This window comes from Aspergillus lucknowensis (genome assembly GCF_044049455.1).
Source record: "Aspergillus lucknowensis strain CBS 449.75 chromosome Unknown BJX67scaffold_38, whole genome shotgun sequence".
NCBI classification, from domain to species: Eukaryota; Fungi; Ascomycota; class Eurotiomycetes; order Eurotiales; family Aspergillaceae; genus Aspergillus; species Aspergillus lucknowensis.
The window spans coordinates 137,410-157,362 of NW_027263582.1; the positions used below are offsets into that span (position 1 = coordinate 137,410).

Consider the following 19,953-nt stretch of genomic DNA (forward strand, 5'->3'; position numbering starts at 1 on the left):
AGGAGGGCTTCTCGAGTTTGCCTTCCCGTCGAGAACGGGTTGTGCAAAGGAGGGAGGAAATTTCTAGTCCGCATCCATGTCATCGTCGAGGTCGATTGCATCGGGGTTAACGGGGACGGCAGCAGCGGCGACTTGGCCGGCAGGTGGAGGGCGGTTGCCGCCTTCAGGACCTGTACTCGCAGCGACGAAGCCGACAGGTGCACGGGCTTGTCGTTCCAGGGCGGCCACGGCATCTGCTGTTGAGGTATCCATTTCTTCTCCCTGTTCGGTTGGCTCTTCTGTTCCGCCTTCCGCGGCCTTTTGCTGGCTGCGGGCGATTGCTTGAGACGCTATGAAATTGACGTCCGTGCTAGAAGTCCGTTAGTCACTATCCAGGCTATTTCCGCAGGGTTTACCATTCGGGGTACAAACTTGTATTGTGCTTGGACGCTTCGCTTGATACGTAGCATTTCCTTGAACGTATCCTCGTTTCCGTGCTGGACTTCGAAAGCTTCCCATTTCTGCCAGAAGGGAGCATTTGTACGTGGGTCGCAGAACTGGGAGGCATGTCCGTAGATAGCACGTGCACGATCGATCTCGCCCAGTCTCCGTTCCATCTCGGCGAACTTGAGGCACATCTCCTTGGCCTCATGATCGGGCAGAGCGGCGATAGCCCGCTCATAAATCGGTCGTGTGGAGGTTAATCCGAAGTTCGAAGCCGACTTGGTAATGTAGAACTCGAACATCTCGAACCGATCCTCATCAGAGACTGCCCGAGTGGCTCGCTCGTAGATTCTCATCGCGTGGCGGGCCAAGCCGCGCTCTTCTTCGAGATTACCATACATTAGATAGAGTGGTTTCGCGAACTTCGGCGGGCAGCCATCAAGGGCTTGCTCAAAGAGGTCTCTTAGCCGTTCGATACCAACTTTTCGGTCGACGGCCTTGGTCAAATACAAGTTCCAAAGCTCGAACGCAACTGGGTAGCTGAAGAGATCCAGTCCACGCTCATATACTTTGAACGAATCTTCAAAGTACTTGTGTTCTTCGAGGAGATTGGCGTAATTGACCACGGTTTGCGGAGTGGCAATACGCAGTTCGAAGATCCTCTCATATACCTTCTTCGTCTCTTCTATTGATGACACACTCTCCACCAAATCGACGTAGAAACTCCACAGCTTCCAACTCTTGTGGACTCGCTGCTGGGGGGAAAGATTCTCGTCAAAGTAGTCAACTGTCGACTTCTTAGGAGACTGGGTTGCCTTGGCCATGATCTCAACCGCGTTATCAAAGTTTTCACTGCGCAGTTCCATCTCCGCAAACTCGCACCATGTTTCTGCGAGTTCTGCAACCGATTTGAAAGGAACTTTCACAGCCTTTTCCAAGATGATGCGTGCAGAGCCCAAGTCGCCTCCCCGCTCATAGAATTTGGCGTAATTTACCCAGAGTTCAGAAAACTTGCCAACGGCCTTTTTTGGGTTGATGGCAGCAATAGCGGCCGTATAAGTTTGAACGATTTCCACGTTATTCTCACCCCAAAGGGCTACCCTCTTCTCCCATTCGATGACATTATTGGGATTTTGCCGGAGCAGTACGTCGTTAACCAGGAATGGTCGCCGATCCATAAGTTGCTCAAATCTGAGCATCCGAAGATCAAGGTCGAAATCGGCTTCTTCGTCGGCTTGGCCATTATCAGTTCGGATAGCCGCTGCTTCCATCAGATTGCCGATGATAGATTCTTCGAATTCGACATAGGAATCGAATATAAGGGTGAAATCACGGACTGTCATCACCGTCGTGATTCCTTCCTCAAACACGTCTCGAGCCTTCTCGAAGTTACCTTTCATGGTCCAGTAAGTCGCCAGCCCAGCCCACAGTTTGCCCCTTTGGTCGGCAAACCGGTCAATGCCACTGCGGATAATAGCGTCCACATCAATTCCAGACTGTGGGCCTGTCTCGATCTTCTTCGCCTTCGAAACCAATAAATCCACCATCTCAGTCCACAGCTGGAAGTTACTCTTCCCCTCCCTGGACTGAAATCTTGTGTTGTCGAGAATCTCCATATATCGCTTAACAGCCTCTGTATACTGCCCCATCTCGACGAGCAAAGCAATGTACTCCTCGGCATTCTCAGGGTGGATTTGGAGATAGCGCGCCCAGATCTTCACAGCAGTCTGGCCCGAGGCAGAGCGCGCGAAATTCTTGTACAATTTCCAGATCCGGTTGTGCTGAGCGACGGGTAGGGCCCGCAGTGCCCGATCGAAAGTCCTCCTAGTTTGTGTGACAAGCGGTTGTTGAAGCATGAAGGAGAGGTACATCTCCCATATCCGGGGCATCTTGTTGAGTAAAATCAAGGCACGCTCAAAGAGCGCATTGACTTTCTGGAACTCGGCTCGATATTTCGTCGCATTGCGGTTCTGAAGATGGAGAGTCCGGAATTCCAAGTACTACGATGGGTAGTCAGCTCGATGAAGAAATGTCCTAGGCTGAGGCGTTGGGTGTCAGAGTTTGACATACCATCTTCCAAAGCTTGTATGACCTCGGGAGCTGTTTACAAGCACGCTCCATAACCTGTCGAAGTTCAGTATGCTGTTTAACCCAATTCTGCAGGGAGTGACTCACGAAAGCCTGCTCATAGAGAGTCCCATTTTGCTGTTTGTACTCGATATAAGCAAGCCATGGCTTGATGCTGCCGGGATTTCGGAGGAGATCTTGCTCGTACACAGTATCCTGATCGGCCTAATATGAAAAAAAGAGTATTAGCCATCACACTTTCAAGTTTTCAATGTCTGTGGACTTACAATCAGATACAGATCCGGCCGGGAAGTCGACGATCGATCCATCTGTGCGTGTTGCCGGTGGGATCTCGGTGGCAGGAGTGTCCCTGGCATTGCGCCACTCACTCGAGCGGGACCGACTCACACGGTCAACACGTATTCGCAGGAAAACTGGGTTGCATGAACGGGAAGGGCTTCTCGTCGCGTCGAAAGAAAACCTGCGAGCGCTTCGGCGACGAAGTCGGTCATGGTCACGTGATGATAGCTGTGCGGGCACGTATGGGCGTGGATGGTCCAAGCTTCCGCCCGTTCTGGTGATGTTATCCGCATGTCGCTCTCCGCCTTCGCTCAGCTATCGTGGCGTGTGCTTCCAGTTGAACATCGTTGCCGAGTTCCTTGACAATGTCCGGAGCAGTGGTGAGTCGTTGATGCTGTATTCGCCCCGGTGTGATGAGACAGTTACTGATACAGTGTTTTCTATCTAAATAGGGTCGTGAGGCGGTCTTCCCGACCCGCCAATCGCTCGGGTTGATGAAGAGTAAACTGAAAGGCGCGGAGATTGGCCACAGTTTGCTCAAGAGAAAGAGTGAAGCTTTGACAAAGTAGGTTGCCTCTCGTCTACTTATTAACTCCTTCATACTGATGGTATCTCAAGGCGGTTTCGCGGTATGTATATCCAAGGACCGATATCCGCATCGCATGCCGCTAATCCGTAGCCCAGAGATCACACGGCGGATCGATGAGGCCAAGCAGAAGATGGGACGGGTTATGCAAATTGCTGCATTCTCCCTTGCGGAAGTGAGCTACGCCGTTGGCGGTGAAATTGGTTATCAGGTTCAGGAATCCGCGAAACAAGCCCGGTTCCGGGTGCGAGCGAAGCAGGAGAACGTTTCCGGTGTCTTTCTACCACATTTCGAGAGCTATACAGAAGATTCAATCAACGACTTTGGTCTTACTGGTCTTGGAAAAGGAGGACAACAAGTGCAGCGCTGTCGCGAGACCTATGCCCGCGCCGTGGAGACTTTGGTGGAATTGGCCAGTCTCCAGGTAGGCGAAAGGATCAGCATGTTGTATACTGTCGACTGACCCCGGTATAGACGGCTTTTGTTATTCTGGACGAAGTGATTAAGGTTGTTAACCGAAGAGGTATTTGTTCGGCTCGCTCGACTAACTTGTATATGCTAATCTCTTGTAGTAAATGCGATGTGAGGCACTTCGATATACATCCGTATGAACTGAACAACTGACATAGCAAACGTAGCGAGCATGTTATCATCCCCCGGACAGAGAATACCATCAAATGTCAGTCGTTGTCTACCCGCAGGCCCCGTAATCCGCTAACCCTTCTAGACATCAACTCCGAGCTCGACGAACTCGACAGAGAAGAATTCTACCGACTCAAGAAAGTCTCGAACAAGAAACAGGAAGACACGGCTGCGGCGGATCGCGAGATCCAAGCCGCGCGCGAGAGGGAGGCCGAAAAGCAACTCACCAGTGGAAAGGAGAAGGAAGCCAAGGAAAAGGAAACTCCGGACGTCCCAGACGTCCTGGGGGAGCAAGAAGATACCGACGTCATTTTCTAAATTGTTTATTCCCTTGTTCGGCTTGTATGTAGTAGTTCGGTCATTCTCAATTAGCACATAAATGTTCCTTCTACCATTAATGTCTTTTCATTTTCCTTATTCCTCAGCCCGTGGCGATGCTAAAATCTCGTATAATCCCCGTATAGCGACAAAATAGTTTGACAGACAACCCCAACCCCAACGCCAGGAAAGAGCAAGAGAAATATTGGCAACCATCGAAGCTTAGAAAATACATCATTGCCTCTGGTACGTAACCCGAATAGCCTTCCCCTCTGGGCCCATAGGCATCCCCGACGTCGCCTCCTTCGCACTGATAGCCCCAGACTCGCTCTCGTACTCCACGAACGCAATCCCCTTGCGGCCCGGTACAAGTCTGACCTCCCGAAAGCCCTCGAACCGCCCAAAAACTGCCGTAAGAGTCTCCTGGTCCGCTGTATCGGGAAGCTCCCGGAGGAACAGAATCTTGTTCGGCGGGAGATATTCGTCGGGGATAACGGCCGCCGCGGCACCGGTTGTAGGCTTGAGGCCCGCGCCCTTGGCTGTCTTTGCAGGACGCCCGGGCGCCTCGGGAGCGCCGCCCGGTGGGCGCTTGAGTTTCTTTTGTGCTTCCAAGGCCTCGTGGGCTTGTCGGCGCTCTACACGTCCATCCATTACGATTAGCAATCACACGCCGACAACAAATCGAACACCGAACGAGCAAGGGAGAAGAGATGTATACCTTTCTCCGCTAACCTCCTCTTCTTATGCGCCTCAAGCTCATCCTCCCCGCCCTCTCTTAACACTGTCGCATCGCTCCTCGTCTTCGCGTAATCAAGAACCATAGGTTTATCGAAGAGATCGAAGCCATTGATTTCGTCGATGGCCCGAGTCGCGGAGTCGACATTGTCGAAGACGACGAAGGCTTGACCCTTCGCGCGTAGATTCCTCTTTGCAACGATTTCGAGGATCGTGCCGTATTCGGAGAAGAGCTCAGAGAGGGCTTCTTTTAGCTCCTCGGGTTTTATGCGTTCTTCGAGATTGCGGACCTAGTGCGCTTGGTGAGCTGCGCTGACATTCGATGACCGAAGGGGTTTAGACAAGTGCGGGAATGACTTACGTAGACTCTGCGAAGGTGACATGGTTAGCTGGGTGATATAAGGCAGCAGAGTAACTCGAAGCTACTCGTATTGACGGATAGGAATAGAGCAACTCACGTCGGATTGGGAGGGACACTGGCTGGAACTGGTACGGTGGCCATGTTCGCGACGGGGTAGGATTATATGTCGCAGGCCTACTTCCAGTGCTTCAATCGCTTGTCGTCTGTGCTGTGTATGCTGCTGTTGCTGTTGCTTGTCTGCAGCATGTTCAACTGCATGCCGCTTTAGCAGCCAAGTCGAAGTCATGTGACTGAGCTAACTGAAAGAAGAAGACTAGAGGATGAAAGCCAGTTTGCTCCATCAATGCAAAATGCTCCGAGGTTTCCATGAACCGCATCATTGGTCTAGTGGTAGAATTCGTCGTTGCCATCGACGAGGCCCGTGTTCGATTCACGGATGATGCATCTGATGTTTTTCTGCTTTTGATGTATTTCTTTTTTTTTTTTTTTTTTGGGAACTTTCAAAATTGCCTTCATATGCCCATCGGATGCAAGTTATTTACAAGCCAATAATCCCCTAACCTCCCCGACTCTGCCCTTTAATTCCTTTGGCTGCCTCGTCCAATCCTCCAGCTTCACAAGATCAAGCCCTGTTTCCATAAACAAATATTCAGCCGTTGCAGCCCGGACCTAATACCTGTCAGTGGTGTCATATATTTGCAGGATATGGTACGTACTCTTGGGAACGGATGCAATAGTAACCCCGTCAATTTCTTCAACACGTCAATCCGTACTCGCGCCAGTCTAGATAGAGGTGCGTACACCCTTATAGCAGCTTCAAGTCTGGCAATATTCGCGGTCTTGAAGTGTGCTTTCTGAACAAGAACAAACCACTTTTGCAGGCTGGAACCAATCAGTATCTTTCAATCACCTTTGCTGGTGTCCACCAACCTTGGATCCCAGAACTCAGGCGCTGTAGCTATGTAGCCATCTAATAAGAAAGCTGACACCTCCAGAACGGGTATTGCATAGCGGTCGTCCAGAAGTTTCTCGTTTAAGATCAGGAGAAAATCCTGGATAATAGTAGTCACTTTTTCTTGGCGCTGTTCCACCCCATAGCTGTTGATCTTTTGTATCAAGGCCGAACGGGCAGAGCGAATGAGCCCCTCAGCTCCAGCAACCGCGGAGGTCGCAAGACCCTGGAGCAGTGGGAGACGTAGCCAGTCAATCGCCTGCAGTTCAAGTAGTTGGAGGAAATAGTCAGTTGAGGACACCTGACTGAAGTGTTCATAACGCCTATACTAGTCAGCATGAGTATTGCTCGGAGAGCACGGGATAATGCGCACCTTTGTAGTGGCGGAAAGTGACGAGAGGACTCCCAAAATATCTGGAGGCAGAGCCATGCTTGGAGGCGGACCTTGTCTAGCTTCTCTGCCGCAAGGCGACAGAGACACTCGACTATATTCTGAATATGTGACTGGCTTGTCACGCCTACCTCCTTCTGGAGGACGACCTTTGCTGCCTGAATACCTTGTAATCTGACCAAGGATCCAATATCACCACGTCTATCTGTTGTATAGTCGTTCAAAAATCCAATGAGACTGTTCGCGATACGCTCGGTAACATCTGCGACATGGTCAACTCTGTTGTCCTGGCGTTCCAATATATCACCCTACCTATATGCTGCAGGACGCCAGTAGTCAAGCTTTTAACGGCTACTACACGTTTCTCAATTAGGTCTTCTTTCTCAGCACATCGAATGAGCTCCTCGATGATCAAGTGCTTTGCGCTGTCATTCGGAGCAAGTTTGCTGAAAATGGAACCAAGAACCGAGATGTAGCCGCGGCCGGTTGGCAAATTCCGAGCTGTGCGAATATGTGAGAGCCAGCCTTCAATGATTTCCTCCTGTTTCGGTGTTGGCAGGAGAGGCCACAGTTGTGAGATTGCTTCTGATGATGACTCTATGGAGATATCATCGCTTCTCGAGATGCAGAGCAGAAGCGCTTTGCAAGCGTGGTCTAATTGGGTGGGCGACGGCAGGCGGCCCTGAAGCGCTTTAACGCGATCAAAGGATCGAGAAAAGGAGGATACCAGGTATGATGACGCCTCAGCAGTGAGTTCCGGGCGAGATGTTTGGAGCGTCAAGTCGTCCTTACTTGGGCCAACGGGCGAGCTAAAGATTTCCCAACATGAGACTATATTCTGAGCGATACCCTGTTCGCTATCGGCGGTATTGTGAAGCTCAGAAGTGTCTAGCGCAATGAACGCATCGATTACTGAGGAAATAGCCAGAAAGCACCCGTGCCTCGTCTCGACGTCAGAGCGAGGGATATTGCGAAGTTTGTGGAGTAGCCTCCGGAGCACTATCAGTATAGATTTGCACCCTTCCTGAGTGCTTAGAACCCCAAGTGCCGTTGCCGCATGTCTTCGAGACTCCCGGTCCGATGAGCCGATGCCTCTCCATTGCATGAGTGACTCAATTAGGGGACTCCAGTACCGAGAACTTAGAGTGGCCGTAGCTTTGGCAACGTCAATCATCGCCCTCGAACGCCGTGCTACAGCGTGGTAGTCCACCACCTGCACAAGAGATATACCCTCAACTATAGTATTGGGGTGTCGGCCAATGAGCTCCTGGAGCGCCGCAGAGGAGCCTCTTCGAATATTCCCGGATGGGTCAGCGCAAGCTGCACAAACTAGTTCGGTGGCAAGCAATTGGAGGATGCTCGCCTCAGCCTGAACCGTGGAGGTGTTAATCGTCTGCCCATTCAGCGCAAGTAGCTCGTTCGTCGAATACTTGCGAGACAATGCCCAAATGCCAAAACACGCGGCATCCCGAACACCAGTCCCGACAGAGCTTCCGGTAACAGATCTCTGTTCAAAATCTAGCCCAGAGACTAGTGGCTGTAGTACATTTGGCAACTGATGAGTCGGAGGAGCACGGCGGAACAAAAGGTGGCCGAGTGTGAGCATTAGGCCTTGCCATCTTTGAGCATCGACAGCGCTCAGATTCCGTTTCAAAGTGTTTGCCCCCATACTCTTTGCCTCAGATGATGTGATTATAGTGCCATCCCTCTTCTCAAATAAGATATTCTCCTCCAAAGACCCGGTAACGGCTTCGATGACTTCAGTACCCATGTCTGGATCTAGCTTCAAGGTGACAATGCTCAGCGCCTTGCTCGCAGCAAACCGTACTAGGGTGTCTTTGTCTGCTAGAGCCGTTAAGAAATAATCAATCGCCTCTTCCAAGATATAGGAGACATGGTCGTCAGAGAGGAGGCTCCTGTTTCTCTCGTTAAGGGACAGAGCCATGAGGGTTATCGGTCGAATGATCTTTATAATAGTCTTTCGAGCTAAAGCAGAAGACAAGATTACCTGGGCAGTTTGAGTGCCGCCTTGCACGAGACGCATCGTCCGCTGGAAGGCAGGAATAATGAGAGGAGCGAAATCATCGGCTTGGCCAGACGCTGCTAAACGCGCAAGGAAAGACAGAACGCCAAGGTAGCCGTAAATGGCAGATGGCTCAGTCCCAGGGGGAGGGTCAATAACGGTGAATATCCAGCCTGTAAGGATTTTCAGGATCCCGAGCGCTTGTATATCCTGGCGCAGGGCAAGTCGCGCTAGGAACATTGTCGCGGCTTCACGCTCTTTCCCTGCAACACTAACATAGGCTAACGCGACCGAAAGTAGAGATTTCGCTACTGCAGGTGTCTGAGATGGCAGGGTCTCGATAGATCCGATGTTCTGATAGGGTATTGGGATATCGCTGGACGATATAGAGGACAGGTCGAAAGGAGCCAGCAACAAGTGCGAGAGCCAGACAAGCAGCACGTAACGCTCTTCCCAAATGAGTCGCCGTGGGTTCTCACCAGAAGAGCCCAGATCATCATCTGGCTGAACAGCATCCCACTTAATAAAAGCCCGGAGTAAAGGGTCAAGGTATTTAGGTTCGTTGTTCAAGAACCTCGTGACGACCTTGACTCCCCTGACCTTACAGAATGTATACAACAGCCTGCAGACAGCCCTCGGTAAAGGGTAAAGAGATTTCTGTCGATTGGTAGACTGGCTAGCATATTGGCCTTCGTGGGCCAATAAATACGCCAGAAATGCATCAACAAGAGGGGGCAAAAGCGACTGCAAGTGTGGATCGAGCAACTGCGGCCACTCCTGAAATGGTTCCAGCTATACATTGAGCACTTAGCAGTGCATGGATATTACAAGCTGGGGAAGAAATTTCAAGACTCACAAGGTTGACAAGTCTTTCTGTTTTAGCAGCCAGGGTCCATCTTCGTGGGACTCGGGTACCTTTCGGCGTGGCTTGTGCCTTCCAGAGCAGAGAAGGCAATTTGGCCAGGAGCTCCTTGACAAGATCCCCAGAGACACGCTGGAGCTTTATTTCTCGATCATCGGCCGCGTCCATGCTGAGACCGTGCCCTCGTTCAGGAGTCAGCAAACAATTGCAAGCAGCGGGGATCTTCTTGAGAGGGAAATGATACTGTCGTCAGGTGACAGGGAAACTTGGGTCCATAGCACCACTGGATAGATTATCGAGGTAATTCAATACTTCAACATCTTTAATTCCAAGCAACGCCCTCGACCAAGTTCTCCCGACCTTAATTTACGCAGGCTCGAACCTTTGTCGCTCTTATCGTCAATCTTAATATATAACCACGTGATGTCCACAAAGCCTTGGCCCAACCGATGCCCAGTTGCAGGGATAAGAGTGTTTATTATCGAAGAAAGTCACCCGATTGATTATCAATAAATTATATACTTGCGCCTGTGTGACACCTATAACGGCCCCATAATGCGCCTCTACATGTCACCAACTTAGAGGTCTTCATTGACTGCACCATGTCTTGAAGCCTTCACAAACCCCCCATAGCCCTTTTGCGACAGCCTCGCCATTGTATTACGGATATGCATGACAACGATGGTGATAGAGAGTGAGTTCCATACATCTTGGCCTCGCTCCGAGAGGTCAAACTGCGAGATGAACTTCCCATCGATATGCTCTCCACCCTTCAAGAGACCCAGGTCGAAGGTCATTATCGCGACAACCGGGCCGCAGATGATAAACCCAACGAGGAGGGGTAGTTCGGTTTTGTGCAGCTTGGTGGAGGTAGAATGCTCTTCACTACACATATCCGTACTGGAAAAGGCCAATGATTCGGCGAGCGCCCTCTGATGCCGAAACGCCAGTCTCCGGAGGCGCTTGTTTAGACGCTCTAGAGCGTGGAGAACAGACTCATTCTTTCTCTGAGCGTGTATTACGTGTACTGGGAGCGATCCGGGGCCGATTTCGAGGTTCACATCGTAAAATGCCCAGCGAATATATCTCTGGATGGTCTGCTTGATCAAGCTCTCGGGTCTTTTTTCAACGATACTGCAGTCCCTCACGCGACCGCTAAGGGAAAATAGATTTGATAGCGATTTGATTGCTAGATAATGCATGAGTAGGCGCACAGTATGCCAACTCGGGACGGGGTGACAGACAACTTACCATAAAAAGTTGTGCTTCTTGATGTCTTGATTATTGGGTCTGCTTTTTCCTTCCCTGGCTCAGGAAACAAAGAGTTCGGTAGGGTAGGAAAATCAAACTGCCAATGCTTTGGAGCAAGCGGCTCGAACCCGCGCATCGCGAGTTGCAGGAAGAGATCTTTCTCCTTCTTGGTGTATATGTTCTTGGGAAAGTTGGCTGCAATTGCTAGCCGTCTATTCCTCTCACGGTCGAAGTCAAAGGTAACGTGCGATTTTTCGTTTTCGGGAACAATATATGCCCTATCGATCTCCTCATTCTCCCTGTCCTCGTCGTCGCTATTGGAGGCGACGTAATTACGGTCTTCGTGAGCTGCCGCCTTTTTCATCATTCGCTGAGTAGTCGGCGAGGGTGAGCTCTCATCGCTGGAAAATTCAAGGAAGTCTTGCGGATGCGAGTTTGTGATTGCTGAATTGCCCTTCTCCACAGGTTTGGTGACAGTGACTTTCGGCGGTCCTTTGGACACGATAACCCCGTTAGGTAGGACACTGAAGCTTTGGGCTTGGGGCTCATACCGGGCTTAGGCTTTTTGTTTGAAGGGGACATCTTGATACCTTGACCAGTTATACCGGATTCAAGTGCCTTTCCCTCAAGCTTCCTCTTCTGCGGAGCGAGCTTTGGCTTCAGGGGTTTGATCTCCTCTTGCGAATCAAGCTCGTCATCAGTTGGATCATAAGAAGGGTCTGGAAGGTGCTTATTCTTAGCTCCGGCGAGTAGCTTTGAAGTAGGATGATAGTCTTCCTCATCTTCCATACTTAGGAAGGAGTCGTCATCGCTACTGAAAAGCGTAGGCGTTTCAAACCTCATCTTTCTTCGGCGTAGGTGGGCAAAACGCTTCGTCAATCGTGAAAATGCTCGCTGCCTGGTTGTTGAAGCTGAAGCAAAGTCGTGCTGTTCAAGTTAATAGAAATGCAAAGTACGTCTCTTTGTCTCTCAGGGACAATTTTGACTGCGCGGCGGGTGGGTGACAGGTAGTTTTGAAAGTTGTCCCGTCTTCCTGTCTTTGAGCCTTGAAAGAATGAAGGTCCTATTTTCGTGGGTATAGTACCATGCCACCTCAGTGAGTCTCTTTCTCGTGGGGATGAAAGAAGGATTCTGTAGACAAAGAAAGCGCAGCAGGCAAGGCTGGGTAGTGGAGGGAAAGAAGTGCCATGGAGGTCGAATGTCCTTTGAGAGTTTGAGCATAACACTGGGAATTGACATACCGAAAAGGCGAAACAAAGAACAAACCAGGTTGAATCAGAACTGTCCAACTGAAATTGAGCGGTATTAGCTGGTCGAGGTCAGGAGTGTTACTGATAAAGACTAAAGGGAGGCCGGAAATGAAAGAAGATGCCCCAACAACTCTTCTGTCGAGAATTTGGCCATGACAACGAGGCAGAAACAGACAGGGCTGCTTAAAAATTCGCGGTATATCGATATTCCACAGAAGCAGTAGCTGTTCCATTCGGTCATACAGCATTATTAGGTATAGTGGAGTAAGATAGCGGAAAAGAAGCACAATTACATTCCTTCAACGGCCAATTCAGCAATTCACCGCAAGCAGGCATAGACATGTGTAGAATGACAGGAAAGCCCATTACCCCAACTTTCCTCAATTTGCGCCCCAAAAGTCCCCCACACACCAGCTGTCCAAACTCTTATGGGTATGTATGTGCAATAACTATGGTTCCAGTGCAAAAGTGCTGAAGGCAACCGTCGAGCCAAAGACGCAGGAAGATGGCATAAATCCAAACAACAACGTCACAATGGCGGGGAAGTTCGAATTAGGCGAAGTCCGCTGTGTAAGAGAAGCCACGGAACTCTTCCTGCATCGCCTGGGAGAGAACTACAAGCAATATTGTTAGTACTGGTTGTGAACCAAGTATTAGGGCCCGCCATACCTGATTGTACCGGAGTTAGAACAGGAGTGACACTGGTGAACTCCTGGTCAAAGTTGCTTGTATCCGTCGGGCTGCTGATGCTGGGCATAAATGGTGGGGGAACCCGCTTATGGTAGATGTCTTCCCAGTTGACATTTCGGAAGAAAGCATGAGACATAACCTCTTGCGCATCAGTGGGTCCAGACCCAAGTCTGAGTTCGGGCTCGCGTGTTAACAGTTTCTGGAGGATAGACACGGAGTCTCGTGGCATGTGGATTGGATAGAGCGGCTCGTCTGCAAGAATAGCATCGTAAATCTCGTCCTCATCTTCACCACGGAACGGAGATTGCTGCAGAAGCATCTGGTAGATAAGCACTCCAAAGGCCCACCAATCAACCGCTCGCCCGTATTTCTTGTCCAGAAGAATCTGTCACAAGTGTTAAAAATGGTACCAGAGAGCAGGCTATAAATAGGGAAGGGTAATACCTCAGGAGCCATAAACTCTGGCGTACCACAGAAGGTGCTTGTAGTAGATCCGTACCACATGTTTTCTTTGCAGAGACCATAATCAGCGATTTTAATATGGCCATCTAAGGTTAGCAGAATGTTATCAAGTTTTAGATCACGATAAATGACGCCGTTTTCGTGAAAGTATTTGAGAGCCAGCAAGACTTCGGAGGCATAAAATCTGGGATTTGCGTCAGCTATACCTTGAAGTAGGCACTGTGGCATAGCGAAACATACTGTGCTCTCTTGAGACCAAACTGACCTCGCTGAATATGCAGCATGAGATCACCACCACTGATATATTCCATGACGAAGTACACACGAGTTTCAGTTTGGAAACAGGCATGTAGGTTGAGAAGGAAAGGGTGACGCTCTTTATTGGCGATCAAGAAGACCCGCTTCTCCGATTTTGTGCTCTCAACCTCATCATTTTCGATGATAAACTCCTTCTTTAGCACCTTGATGGCATACAATTTCCTGGTAGATTTGGTCTCTGCCAACATGACCTTGCCGAAGTTACCTTTTCCAAGGACGGCAAGGAAATTGAAATGATCGAGACCAATCCTGACCTTCGGTTGCTGCGGAATTTCTTCCTTCGCCGCGACTTGTTGCTGCATGACCTGCATGGGCTGCTGCTGCTGCTGTGGCGGTGGATGCATACCGTAAGGTGATGGTGCATTAATCTTCTGCACTGCTGGGCCTGTTTGATAACTTGGCTGCATAGCACCCTGTTGCTGATAGGATGCGTATGCAGCAGGGTCATAATGGGCATGAGCCGGGGGTTGAACAGGCCGGCTTCCATCTAGTTGTTTCCCAAGAATTAAGATCCGCTCGACTCCAAGAAAATGAATCTGAAAGCATAACATCTCGACTTACCAGGGGTTTGCTGAGGACGTAGCCCTGTTGCAACGGCGGCGGCAGTGGCGGCAGGACTTGACGAGGAGGTTCGCGGAGGGAGAGGCTGACGCTGAGACGTAGGCGACTGCGGGGTTGCAAAGGATGTAGTGGCGGCGCTCACAGCATCGGCGGACGGCGGTCGTTGAGCTCCATACGGACTTTCCACAGGTTTCGGGAGGGGATGGGCGGTATCTTGGGGTGCTCCTGCGGGTCGAAGCGTTTTCCCACTCAGGCCAGAGCTGACGGATGGGGATTTGTTGTGGTGCTTGGCCCGAATGATAGTCTCAAGAATCTGGTTTGCCGCTTCCATAGACATGCCACAGAAATCTGGCACCAGGTGTGTACAGTTGGAATGGCACGTAAGGCCGCATTCTTGAGACAGTGGAGGTCTCGGTTAGCTTACTCCGAACGAGCGCAGAAAAGTGTTTTAGAAGGTGCATACCCGTGCAGCGCTTTGCATTTTTCCGTCCAAAAGGCAGTAGGTACCCGCAATGGCAACACCAGTTAGCGGAGATATTGGTGAACTCTTCGAATCGATGTGGAATGCGATGATTGATCTTTTCCTCGTCGGGGTCTGTCTCGTAGTTTGCTTTGCTGATACACTTCGTGACGACTTTCGGGTAGCACTTGCGGTGGCACAAATATTTGCAATCAGCGCATTGCATGCCAGCAGCGTACTTCAAGAAATCGCCGCAAAGAGCACAGCGCATAATATTATAGAACTGCTGTGTGACGAATTTGTGGCCTTGCTTCTCATGAACTTCCTCTTTCCTCTGTCGGACCGCACCTTGACGGTTCAGACCAATGTCAAATGGTCGTCGGTCCTTCATTTGCTTGGCTAGAAAAAAAGCTTCGTTAGCACAGACCACGACGCACGCGCGCAGAAAGTAAATTACCAAAGCTCATCGATATATAAATCCTGCCCACTGGCTCCAAGGCAAACCATGACTCAATCATCACGCTGCCACCGCCAGGACCCGCCTGGGTCTGCACCGCGGGACGGCCATATCCTCCAGTGCCCTGAAAGGCACCGATGGGACCAGTAGGATCCAAGCGGCCCGGGCCACCTCCACGCTCCATCTTGTCTGCAGAAACCCAACCCGAAGCATTGATCTCGGTTTCAATTTTCTTCCGGCGCATTTCTTCAGCGATGTCGGAAATGCGCAACCAGAGCATACCAATAGGTGTGGGTCGGTCACCAGCCTTGTCATACACGGTAAGCTCAACTTCGTTTGCCTTGTCGATGTCGAGATTAAAGGTCTCATCCTGCCACCTATCGGACCTGGTCGCTCTCGTCCTAGCCTTTAGGGCATCCTCGACTTTGACGATGACGAACGTCTCTGGACCTCTAGAGAATCTTGAGCTAGCGGCATGATCAACATCCTGGACGGCTTGAATTCGCATTGTCAGAAGACCGGTCAGAGGCTTGCGTAAGTTCGGAGTGCTTAGACTCTCGTCTGTAGGTATACATATTAGCTTGGATATCCAGCAAAGGAGATACTGGGTAATGTACCATCACCACCATCCGACGACTCAATATCAACATGTAGATCTTCATATCTTTTGAGAGCCTGTTTCAGAAGTTGGATTTTTTGATTACTCTCTATGCGTCGGCCCTCAGCATCTGCACGGCTTTTCCTATCGCCTTCGTCTTGGTAAAGGCGAACCATTTTCTCAATACCAGCCTTATACTGCTTTTCTACGCTCAGCTTGAACTCGAGCTGTGATAACATGAGCTGAATTTTCGGGCCGAGATATTGTGTATCATATTTTATCAAATCTGTGCGATTTTATATACCGTCAGTATGGATGTTTGAATGAGAGATAGGTAAATGTTTCACGCCCGCGTGGCAGTCGGCCTTGAACTCACCGAGTTTTGTATAATTAGGACGAGCCTTGGGGACAGGCGCAGAAGGTCGGTCTTTAAATGGAGCGCCTGGCGGCATGGAGCCGCCTCCAGGTTGTGGGTGTTGAGCAGAATCCCCATAGCCTGAGCCATAATTTTTCGGAGGAGGAGCAGGCCCGTCATCAGGGTTCGGTGGCAGGCGTTTGTCGGTAGGTGAACCGCTCTCTTTCTCCATTTGACGCAGTTGGAGCTCCTTCATCTTCTCCTCCAGATAGGCGATATTCTTCCGACCATCCCGGATGTTCGCGTCGACCCTCTGCTGTACTAAGGGATTATCGGTCGACTGTCGCATATTTGTCGCAGCGGCGATAAGGGCCTTTTCCCGCTCGATCTTGCGGTAGACCGAGGCGATAAGCTCGTCTCCGTCCATTGTGAAGGGGGTCTGTCCGGCCTGGGGAACGAACTCAAGAACGGTGTAGCGAGCCGATCGACGGGAGAGGGGTAGCGAGAGGGAGGAGGAGAACAACAAAAAAGGCGGAAAATAAAGACGGAGAAGCGAGAAGGTCAGGTAATATGAGGTCAGCCAGGTAGGCACAAGGCAGACTGGGCGGGATTTGGAGAGGGGAGTGGGGAGTTGAAGGACAGGGAGAGAAGAAGCTGTTCGCGGGGCTTTTGTTGACAGTTCCAGGGCAGAAGAGGGGGACTCAAAATAACGCTCGATCGCCCTCAAGTCAGGTCTTTCAATCCTGGACACATGTGAGACAACCCCATGAGTCGATGACGAATTCAGGCTGGCTTCTCGAAGAAGGAGCGATGAAATATTCACAGACTCCCGAATTGATCGGAAGGGGCTGTGCGAGAGGGCAACCTTGGGAGTGGGAGGAAGAGGAAGAAGCCGGAGGGCAAGGCAGAGAGAGCGACACTGGTTCGGGGAGAATCCAAACTTCCGCCCACCACAAAGGTATGGAGGGTGAATGGATGGACCCGTGGGCGTATGTAAGACTCGGCTCCCAGGATCTTTCCAGCGTGCTCCACGAGTGGCGAGCGAGACAGGAGCGACGTGACTTCCCGACGATTAGGCCAGACATGGAAGCAATACATCCCGGGGCTGAATTCTTAACGGCTACACTTCATGCAGAAAGAATTCGTCATGTACAGTACAGTATTTGTTCTCTCGGCAGGGATCTCCAGAGTCAACCTCCAGCGATGATAGAGTTGATAAACTCCGCATTGGGCCTCCAGCATCCTTGACAGCGCCCGTGAATGCTTCCACGGGAAAGAAGTAGCCAAACCTTCACGGACCATTCTTAATTGTCCCAGATAACCACAGTGGCATCTATGGATGGGTGCGGTCCGGCGTCGCTTGCCCCTTACTGTTTTGTTTGGATTCCTGGGAATTTGGAACGACATCCAAGGGTCGTGTGCGGCTGTGCTCAATGAATCTATGCTCATTAAGTGCGTTTTAACCACCACCAGGCAGTCATATCCATCCATGGAAATCTGTCCTATAAACATTGAAAATATTCACTAGAGTATCTGCTGGAATTTACCGCTCCCATAAAAAGGGTCAATTCTTCAAGTAAAGCGCTCATTCCGGTTGACAAGATCGCGCTTTGATAGAAATTGGTGGGGAGGGCCGCAGGGCCGACGACCGTATTCGGACTAGTCCACACGTGATCAAAAATATCTCGAGAGCGTGAGGGAAAGCGATGCCCAGAAAAGCGAGTTGTTGTGGACAAGGCAAGTGCTCCAACCCACTCAGGACAGAGCCACCTCAAGATACGACTTGCTGAAAGTCGGACTTTTCTTCATTAGCCGACGTCCAGCGCCCTGCAATGCCGCCCCCAAGACGCAAAGTACTTGCAACGGCAGAGGAAACCCTGTTCCCTCCTGATGAGCTCCTACCAGGGCAGGAGATTGCCCGAGTGATCAGGGCCACAGGAAACAACATCTACTCGGTCGAATTACCCTCGAAAGAAACAGCCTTGGTAGAATTGCCGTCTAAGTTTCGGTCCACCATCTGGATGAAGCGGGGCTCCTTTGTGGTTGTTGATGCCAATGCTCTCGAGGGTCGGGATAATAAGCTTCGCGGAGAGATCGTGAATATCGTTCGGGATGAGAAGGCATGGCGCAAAACTTCTTATTGGTGAGTTCCCATTCTCTGAGGTCGGCAACCGCTCTCTAACACCACAAGAAGGCCCAAAGAATTTGCGAAACCGGCTATCTCGATATCCGACGACGAATGCGAGTCCAATGCGGGAAAGATGCCCACTTCCTCCGAAGACGACGAATATTGAAGAGCCGTATAAGCCTTCGCTGATGAGTGAAACCTTCAACTTGAGCTCGAGTGTATTCGACGTAACCCTGCACTGCACGGGGGCCAGTTTGAGACGTCACTGGGAAAAGACCAATCAAATTGTCGGGGCGGGGGTACTCATTGGATATGTTCTTTTGCTTTCAGCTCTGGAGACAAAACAGGGAATGCCTGGTCCCTGTTCACAAGAACTCCAAGCACCTGGGCGCAAAGGGAGAGAACAACTATGGATGAGCTCAAGTTGGTGCTAGGATAGATGTTCCAAGCATACTCTTGCAATCCCCAGAGCACATATATGATGAATGGGTGATAACCTGCCTTCCAGAGGAGGAAAGGAGTCGCCCAAGAAAGATAGGCGAAAAACTGGTAATGAAGCGACCTTGCGCATAGCAAGCCTATCGCTAGTGATGTCAAGAGTACGGTTATTATGAAGGAATGATGAAGCTGTACACCGCGATGTCGTCCTGTCAAGATCCGGCCAACGAATTGAGGCAGGTTGGTCCCGGTCGGCTTCAGGAAGCTTGTGATCCCAAACACGAAAAGTATGACGACATGAAAGGCTAGCAAAGCACGCCAGAACCTTGTGGAGAGAAATAATCCCTCGGGTATAAATCTCCAGTTCACCGTCCACTTAAACAAAAATTCCCTTCTGAATTCGAAAGCGCAGTTGAAATATCCCGTAGCATTTGTTGGCAGAAATGGTAACGCAAGAATAACCTAGCACTTATCAGTCCGGTTCGGTGGGCTTCGTGAATTGGGAAAAGCATACCTGAATAAGCAGAGTCAGAATCGCCAATTCGATGCACGGCCAAAAGCTCAGGCTCAGCGCAAGGAGCACTATCACCGCCGGCCCAAGGAGAATCAAAGTCATCTTAATACCCACCCCGAGCGACCACGCAATAACTGCCATAGTCCACTTGCGGTTCATAAAGAGCCAAATAGAAACCCACATCGCCAGCGCCGCGAGGCCATCATTGAACAGCCGCAGCATATACACGCTATGCAACCGCTTCGAGAGAACGAGAAGAGGAAATAGATATGGCGGAGCTCGAGCCCTCCGGTAGCAAGCCATCACAACTGTCAGAGTTATAAGGTAAAGGAATGCAAAGATAACCTGCCCGAAGGCGATATCCCGTCCTTCGTCGGTTAGGTGATGGAGAAGTGTATAGCTGTAGACATGCGCGGCGGGGTAAACAAGGGGGCCCGTGGAGCCTTTAATTAGGGTGTAATCGCGCTCTCCTGAGAGGTATAGTTGTATCTGTTGCATATACGTTGTCCAGTCGATTTCGGTGTCTGTACAGGTGAAGTATTAGCTTGCTACTCAAGCTCTTCAGGAAGCGAGAATGAGGTTGCCAGCTTACAAGGGACTTTCCAGATAATGAAAACGCAGAGGAAGGCATCTCCCACGCTGAGGAGGGGCACAACCCATCGCGTATGCTTCGGATTCGAGCAGAGATCGCTCACAAGTGGCGTCAACCCCATTGTTGATGCTGCCGAGCGATGTTCCGTCGCAACAATACTTACTGGGGACGTGGCCTCATGCCGAGGACGTCGGGACCGTGGACCAGTAATAGCTCTCC

The 19,953-nt window shown here is 50.6% G+C and overlaps 6 protein-coding genes and 1 non-coding gene across 7 annotated transcripts; 2 read left to right on the forward strand and 5 right to left on the reverse strand.

Annotated features, from left to right (window-relative positions):
- Positions 1 to 63: 63 nt before the first annotated feature.
- On the reverse strand, positions 64 to 2,867 carry BJX67DRAFT_383529 (mRNA splicing protein SYF1; the record flags this gene model as incomplete). The annotated part of the gene is made up of 5 exons (XM_071033477.1): positions 64 to 349; positions 412 to 2,423; positions 2,494 to 2,547; positions 2,599 to 2,715; positions 2,778 to 2,867. 5 exons carry the CDS (start codon positions 2,865 to 2,867, stop codon positions 64 to 66), a joined length of 2,559 nt encoding a protein of 852 aa, XP_070883665.1.
- A 233-nt stretch (positions 2,868 to 3,100) lies between these two features.
- On the forward strand, positions 3,101 to 4,412 carry BJX67DRAFT_360562 (H(+)-transporting V1 sector ATPase subunit D). The gene is made up of 8 exons (XM_071029785.1): positions 3,101 to 3,170; positions 3,243 to 3,355; positions 3,409 to 3,419; positions 3,475 to 3,800; positions 3,851 to 3,899; positions 3,949 to 3,958; positions 4,015 to 4,055; positions 4,104 to 4,412. Exons 1-8 carry the CDS (start codon positions 3,156 to 3,158, stop codon positions 4,334 to 4,336), a joined length of 798 nt encoding a protein of 265 aa, XP_070883666.1. The 5' UTR covers positions 3,101 to 3,155; the 3' UTR covers positions 4,337 to 4,412.
- A 158-nt stretch (positions 4,413 to 4,570) lies between these two features.
- BJX67DRAFT_383531 (tubulin folding cofactor D C terminal-domain-containing protein) lies at positions 4,571 to 9,828 on the reverse strand (the record flags this gene model as incomplete). Its single annotated transcript, XM_071033478.1, has 8 exons — positions 4,571 to 4,971; positions 5,055 to 5,361; positions 5,994 to 6,101; positions 6,149 to 6,314; positions 6,363 to 6,707; positions 6,758 to 7,037; positions 7,088 to 9,590; positions 9,655 to 9,828. 8 exons carry the CDS (start codon positions 9,826 to 9,828, stop codon positions 4,571 to 4,573), a joined length of 4,284 nt encoding a protein of 1,427 aa, XP_070883667.1.
- On the forward strand, positions 5,806 to 5,876 carry BJX67DRAFT_t76. Its single transcript has one exon. It is a non-coding gene; the product is annotated as a tRNA-Gly (tRNA).
- Positions 9,829 to 10,064: 236 nt separating the features above from the next.
- Positions 10,065 to 11,804, reverse strand: BJX67DRAFT_201454 (uncharacterized protein). The gene is made up of 3 exons (XM_071025467.1): positions 11,463 to 11,804; positions 10,912 to 11,403; positions 10,065 to 10,849 (listed from the first exon to the last, which is right to left on the reverse strand). The coding sequence occupies exons 1-3, from the start codon at positions 11,752 to 11,754 to the stop codon at positions 10,239 to 10,241; spliced, it is 1,395 nt and encodes a 464-aa protein (XP_070883668.1). The 5' UTR covers positions 11,755 to 11,804; the 3' UTR covers positions 10,065 to 10,238.
- Positions 11,805 to 12,917: 1,113 nt separating this feature from the next.
- On the reverse strand, positions 12,918 to 16,662 carry pkcA (protein kinase c). Its single transcript, XM_071025469.1, has 7 exons — positions 16,084 to 16,662; positions 15,727 to 15,993; positions 15,110 to 15,670; positions 14,656 to 15,051; positions 14,193 to 14,585; positions 13,554 to 14,118; positions 12,918 to 13,497 (listed from the first exon to the last, which is right to left on the reverse strand). The coding sequence occupies exons 1-7, from the start codon at positions 16,487 to 16,489 to the stop codon at positions 13,041 to 13,043; spliced, it is 3,045 nt and encodes a 1,014-aa protein (XP_070883669.1). The 5' UTR covers positions 16,490 to 16,662; the 3' UTR covers positions 12,918 to 13,040.
- Positions 16,663 to 18,244: 1,582 nt separating this feature from the next.
- On the reverse strand, positions 18,245 to 19,926 carry alg3 (dolichyl-P-Man:Man(5)GlcNAc(2)-PP-dolichol alpha-1,3-mannosyltransferase). Its single transcript, XM_071025468.1, has 4 exons — positions 19,735 to 19,926; positions 19,143 to 19,666; positions 18,498 to 19,090; positions 18,245 to 18,442 (listed from the first exon to the last, which is right to left on the reverse strand). The coding sequence occupies exons 1-4, from the start codon at positions 19,853 to 19,855 to the stop codon at positions 18,280 to 18,282; spliced, it is 1,401 nt and encodes a 466-aa protein (XP_070883670.1). The 5' UTR covers positions 19,856 to 19,926; the 3' UTR covers positions 18,245 to 18,279.
- Positions 19,927 to 19,953: the final 27 nt, after the last annotated feature.

Excerpts from the sequence above, each read along its gene's own strand:
- BJX67DRAFT_360562 (XM_071029785.1), top strand. Across the intron at positions 3,801-3,850 it reads TGGAATTGGCCAGTCTCCAG|ACGGCTTTTGTTATTCTGGA; the intron begins GTAGGCGAAAGG and ends ACCCCGGTATAG. Across the intron at positions 4,056-4,103 it reads GACAGAGAATACCATCAAAT|ACATCAACTCCGAGCTCGAC; the intron begins GTCAGTCGTTGT and ends TAACCCTTCTAG.
- BJX67DRAFT_201454 (XM_071025467.1), bottom strand. The coding sequence starts at position 11,754 with ATGAGGTTTGAAACGCCTACGCTTTTCAGTAGCGATGACGACTCCTTC. Across the intron at positions 11,404-11,462 it reads AAACAAAAAGCCTAAGCCCG|GACCGCCGAAAGTCACTGTC; the intron begins GTATGAGCCCCA and ends TCGTGTCCAAAG. Across the intron at positions 10,850-10,911 it reads AAGAAGCACAACTTTTTATG|CAATCAAATCGCTATCAAAT; the intron begins GTAAGTTGTCTG and ends TGCATTATCTAG.
- pkcA (XM_071025469.1), bottom strand. The coding sequence starts at position 16,489 with ATGGACGGAGACGAGCTTATCGCCTCGGTCTACCGCAAGATCGAGCGG. Across the intron at positions 15,052-15,109 it reads TTATATATCGATGAGCTTTG|CCAAGCAAATGAAGGACCGA; the intron begins GTAATTTACTTT and ends CTTTTTTTCTAG. Across the intron at positions 13,498-13,553 it reads TTTGGTCTCAAGAGAGCACA|ATTTTATGCCTCCGAAGTCT; the intron begins GTATGTTTCGCT and ends CGCAAATCCCAG.
- alg3 (XM_071025468.1), bottom strand. The coding sequence starts at position 19,855 with ATGGGGTTGACGCCACTTGTGAGCGATCTCTGCTCGAATCCGAAGCAT. Across the intron at positions 19,667-19,734 it reads CATTATCTGGAAAGTCCCTT|ACACCGAAATCGACTGGACA; the intron begins GTAAGCTGGCAA and ends TCACCTGTACAG. Across the intron at positions 18,443-18,497 it reads AAAGCAAAAGAACATATCCA|TGGCCCCCGTGCAGTGCAGG; the intron begins ATGAGTACCCCC and ends GACGTCTCAAAC.